At 41.9% G+C, this 5,330-nt stretch overlaps 1 protein-coding gene across 1 annotated transcript; it reads right to left on the minus strand.

Annotated features, from left to right (window-relative positions):
- Positions 1 to 1,513: 1,513 nt before the first annotated feature.
- Positions 1,514 to 5,087, minus strand: LOC307229774 (lysozyme C, milk isozyme-like). The gene is made up of 5 exons (XM_079999839.1): positions 5,012 to 5,087; positions 4,413 to 4,614; positions 2,523 to 2,738; positions 2,067 to 2,127; positions 1,514 to 1,878 (listed from the first exon to the last, which is right to left on the minus strand). Exons 2-5 carry the CDS (start codon positions 4,579 to 4,581, stop codon positions 1,809 to 1,811), a joined length of 516 nt encoding a protein of 171 aa, XP_079855965.1. The 5' UTR covers positions 4,582 to 4,614; positions 5,012 to 5,087; the 3' UTR covers positions 1,514 to 1,808.
- Between the last annotated feature and the right edge of the window lie 243 nt (positions 5,088 to 5,330).

Genomic DNA, 5,330 nt, shown 5'->3' on the forward strand with positions numbered 1-5,330 from the left:
TAGGAGCCAGGGCTAGGGGCCAAGGCTAGGGGCCAGGGCTAGGAGCCAGGGCTAGGGGCCAAGGCTAGGGATGGGACCAGAGATGGAGCTATGGCAGAAGCCAGAGCTAGGGTCAGGGTTAAGGCCGAGACAGGGACCAGGGCAAGGCTAGGGTGTCTGACTCTTCCTCCACACACATATCGTCATGTTCATCTGCCTCAGCCTCCAGGCCTGCAAGGGCGCTGCCATCATCATCATCGTCATCATCATCATCATCATCATCATCATCACCATCATCATCTCCACCATCATCATCAGAGGTGGAAAGTAAGTAGGAGAACCATGACTTGCCATATACTGGAACAGTGTTGATGACTAAAAAGTACTATGTTGAAAACACCTGTAATCCTACCATTGGCATAATTCATTGAATTATCTGCTTCAAAAATGAAAGAAAGGAAGTTGCACATTTATTCATTTTAATTGTGATTTTTTTCTGTTTTCTTTGTATTTTATTGGTGCTAGTATCTATACCTAAGGAGTCAACATTACCTTGAAGTATCTGTGTCTGTGCCATTTTTAAAAAACCTTCAGACTAAAACATCAGAACATCACGGCCTCTCTGACTCATCCAGTGAGTTTGAACTGCTTTATTAATACATACTTGGCTACTTCGTATTCATAGTCACAGTATTTACCTGCAGAGGTTTAGTTTCCTCTGGAATCACACAGGTCTGCTCTCAGCAATTACACTGCTCCTTAAATTACATCACGGCGGCAGGAGTTGAAACCAAAGGAGCTTAACGGCTTAAGTTTTCATTTTTTTCTCATCATAATATAGAACCGTGGTTATGAGCGAGCTGGCCAGTGGGGCTCCTCCTGCAGCCTTGAGGTGCCAGTGTGGTGCAATGCGAGGGGCGGTCGTTGTTCAGGTGGAATGCAAAGCTCACGATGCAAAGCCTGGATCGTTCGCACACAAAGGCTAAATAACGCTCAGCTCAGCATGTTTCATACAACAGGAAGTACGGAAACACTTCTTAGTTTGATCCAATGAAAAGGGATCAAAAACCTGGTCGTAGTTCATAATTCATTGCTTCCTTATCAGTCACCATTTCATGTACAGTAATTACTCAGTGATGGGGGGTGTCCTGGTGTCAAAACATGGAGGCCACACGGCTTGTAGTGAGGTTGCAGGTTCCAATCCAGTTCCTGCACATCTCTACCCCAATATTCCCTGTCTAAATCCAAAGGTTCAAGAATAAGCTTGTTTTTAAATATGATACTTTGCATATGATGTGGCTCTTTGCAGATAAATGACATCTTTTTTTACGTATTATATTTTAAGATAGTGAAACACATGGTTCAGACGCCTTGTCCCTGCGTGTACTGTCCTTATTCTATTTTCTCACAATGTTTCACTCAAAATGTTTTTTGTGTGAAAGCACAACTGTTTGGTGCTTTTATCGGAAATAGTTCCCACAGCTTTAATTTTATTCATGAATAGTGCATCACTTTTCAAACACATTTTTCAATGCAAAATTATTTTTATTGGGAAAACGCGATACAGACTTCATAATGCAAGTGGTGGTGGAGGCATAATGTGATACCTCTCACATGATCAACATTTAGCAGAAGCAAAAGCCTCTTCTCTATGGTGATGAGTAGCAAAATGCAAAGTGATTAGTGATTAGTATGATTAGTAAGATTATTCATTAATCATATTTGAAAGGCATCTTGAATTGATTTCCCCACACATTTAAGAGAATGGTCTGCTGCAGTTTGTTGATCTCCTTCTGCAGCGTTGGTCCTTTGGAACGGAGGCTCATCACTCACTCTCCACATTGGGAAAGGATATACTGGATTCCCTGTTCATACCCACAGCTTATGTAGAAAATCTGTCTGTCAAAAAATATTCAGTTATTAGAACCAGATTTATAGTTATTTTTACTGCGCTGCATCACTTCTATCTTGGTCTGTCTCACATGTTAACAATTCTGAGATCAACCTTCTAAACACAATTTCAGTGACTACTTTAAACTGCTATGAAGTTAATTGAACTGCATTAAACATTACTTTCAGATACTTACCTCCATGTCTCAGACCTTACGAAGCAAATGATGTCATCGGTGATGTCATCATTTGCAAAGTCTTGAAGAGGGAAATAAAATCAATGCAAAACAAAATAAAAGTTAATGTGTAAAAGTGGATGTTTATCTAAAAATGTTGTGATCCTCCCATAAACAAAGTAGTGGAGTAGAGTAGGGGTATCACAGAGGGAGCTACAGTAGAGGGAGAGTAGAGTTGGGGTAGAGTATTGGTACAGTAGAGGTAGAACAGAGTAGTGGTAGGATAGAGTAACAGGAACTAGAACTAGACATAGAGGTTGAGTAGAGGTAGAGTAGCGGTAGAGTACAGTTAGAGTAGAGGTAGAGTAGAGTTAGAGTAGAGTAGAGTTAGAGTAGAGGTAGAGTAGAGGTAGAGTAGAGTAGAGGTAGAGTAGAGGTAGAGTAGAGGAAGAGTAGAGTAGAGGTAGGTCCACTCACCGCTGCAGTCTTTCTGGCAGTAGTTCCTGGAGGTGCGGACGCCGGACTGGCAGTGGAAGTTGTCTCGCAGTTGGAAGACGCCGTGGAGACCAAAATACATGTGGGGTCTCTCATCGTCATCTTCGCTGTAGTCATCCTCTTCATTCTCGCTCTCTTGGCTGAAGACTCTCACGAGGCTGGTGTTCAAATGACTTATCCTCTCCAAGCAGCTGATTACTGCAGAGGGAGGGAGGAGAACAGTGTCTCTCTGATGATTATTATGTATTTTGGCTTCAGATGTAACAAAAGACAAAATCCATGTAGTCTTTATTTCGGGTGAGGTTTCTGGACGGTATAACCGCTTTTTCTGGATTTACTGGGGTAGGTATAAGTTTTGGCGTGTCCGTCACCTTGACAACACGTCACACGCGTCACTTCTTAGCAAACAGTGACATCACAGCGGGAAAAGTATAAGTAGTAAAAACTCCAGACGTTGGACAATGGGGGAAGCTGTGTATCTTATGTCTGTGTGGAATGATCTAACACATCACTGGTGTTGTTCCAGACTGAGCAGGTTTTCAGGGCAGGAATAATGTCTCTGGTAGTCAGGGACAATCAGCGACATGGACGTTCTGGACGGGATCCAAGCAGCGACGGCTCTGGAATAGTTCAAATGACAGGACCATGTGATGCTGCTTTAAACCTGAAATGAGCAGATTTCCTCAGCTCCCTGATCAAGAAGGCCCAGCAGAGGATGTAGTTCCTGCGGCAGATGAAGATATTCAGCCTGCCACACTCAATGATGATGCACTTCTACACACTGCAGCGGATTATTGGTTCTGCAGAGAAGGTGATCGGCTGCAACCTTCCTTCCCTCCAGGACCTTGAGGGAAGACTGCGGCCCACCCTCCCCACCCTGGACACCACCTTTCTGGGCTGCGCTCCATCAGGACCAAAACCTTGCGCCACAAGTACAGTTTCCACCCCATGGCAGTGGGGCTCACCAACAGGTTCCCTGCCCATCCTGCCCTCCACTGACTGTCTCTCTCTCTCTCAGACACTGCTGTGGTACGCTGGCACTGCTGCCTCACAGCAACAAGGTCCTGGGTTAGATTGGACCCGCCTGAGGCGCTGTTGGCACGGCGCTCCGGTGGGTTATCACCCGATGAGGGGCCTTTTCTGTGTGTGTGTGTGTGTGTGATAAATAAAGAATCTTCTTCTACTGCTCACCCACTGTTTCTCTCACTCACACACACACACATAACATTTGAAGTAATGTACATGCATTAACATTGGCGTTACACTGTACATACTGTTATAGTATGGTAAGCACTTAGTTAAAATTCATACTAGAATTTATCATGTTCAACCATTATTCCATCGCAGTAATTTATCCTGTGTAAATAGTATAGTATCGCATTGAATTTTTATATTTAAAAAGAAAAATTTCAGACTGTTTTGTATCTATTTGTATATATCTGACATTACATTTAAATTGAATTTCATTTTTCATCCAATTTTATTTCATTTTAGTCCTCATTTTAACTGTCAAGCTTTTTATTTTTAATGCCTATGGTCTGTGCTGAAGTGCCCAAACTTCACCAGAAGAAATTCCTTGTATATGTAAATGTACCTAGAGAAATAAAACCCATTTTAATTGTGATTGTGATTCGATTCTGTAAAGTGTTTTTCTATATCAGGGTGGTTCAATTACATTCTGCTGGGGCCAGATTTTTCGACTCGTTGCCAGTTCAAGGTTCCTACAAAGCAACATGATTCTTTTTTGTGTGCCAACTTCTAAAACAATGAAAAACAAAATGTACAAATACCAAAAATGTTCATATTTATTCTCTCATTTTGCATTGTGGGTTTTTTGAGGTTCGGAAAATTGTCATGCTCTTCCTGTCTCACCTTTGGCCAAGAGGTAGTCCTTAAACCGCGGTGAAACATACAGATGGAAGGCGTCACCTAAGGCCTTCTTCAGTTCACATCTCCCCACTGTACGTCCGTCTGCCGGGCCGGGAGCCAGGACCAGAACCAGGACCGCCAGCGCCGCCAGCAGCAACGCTCCCAACCTCATCCTCACCCCAGCAATACTCTGAGCAAAGACTAACTGTATATATAAACATCACTGTGTGAAAAAGCTGAGATCATAAGCAAACTAATAGAAAATATAATAAAAGTGGTGATAATACATTTATTACAATAAAAATAATAACAATACAATAATGCATATTTTATATATGTTTAAAAATAGACTGAACTAGGATCTATACATTTAGCTGAATCTATTAGCAACTTGTAATTTCCCTCTAGGGATGAATTAAATATCGATCCATCTGTCTGTCTGCCTGTCTGTTTTTCTGTCTTTCTGTCTTTCTGTCTGTCTGTCTCTCTGTCTATCTATCTATCTATCTATCTATCTATCTATCTATCTATCTATCTATCTATCAGTTGATTATAAGTAGTGATCTTAACTCCAGAACAGTAAAATAAAGATTGTTTCTCACACTTTGTAGGCTGTAGACTTGCTGTAGGCTTATAGAGTGTTGCGTGGATCCCTGCTGACAGTGGCGGCCTCTCAGCTCAGCAGCTTAAATACGATTTGGCCGACAAACAAACTGGTTTATTTGGTGGTTTGTTGGTTCTGCCCTTCATATCCTTCTCGTACGGGAAGGAATAATTTAACTTCTGACAGAGCAATGACAATTATATACTGAGATGTTGAGTAAAGAAAGCATTGTGACAATATATCTGAATCCATGTAATCACATAAACATATATGCACGCACAACATGAAGAACACCACTTCATGTAGCTTCCAGTCAC

Source organism: Zeus faber, assembly GCF_960531495.2.
Source record: "Zeus faber genome assembly, chromosome: 4".
Classification (NCBI taxonomy): domain Eukaryota; kingdom Metazoa; phylum Chordata; class Actinopteri; order Zeiformes; family Zeidae; genus Zeus; species Zeus faber.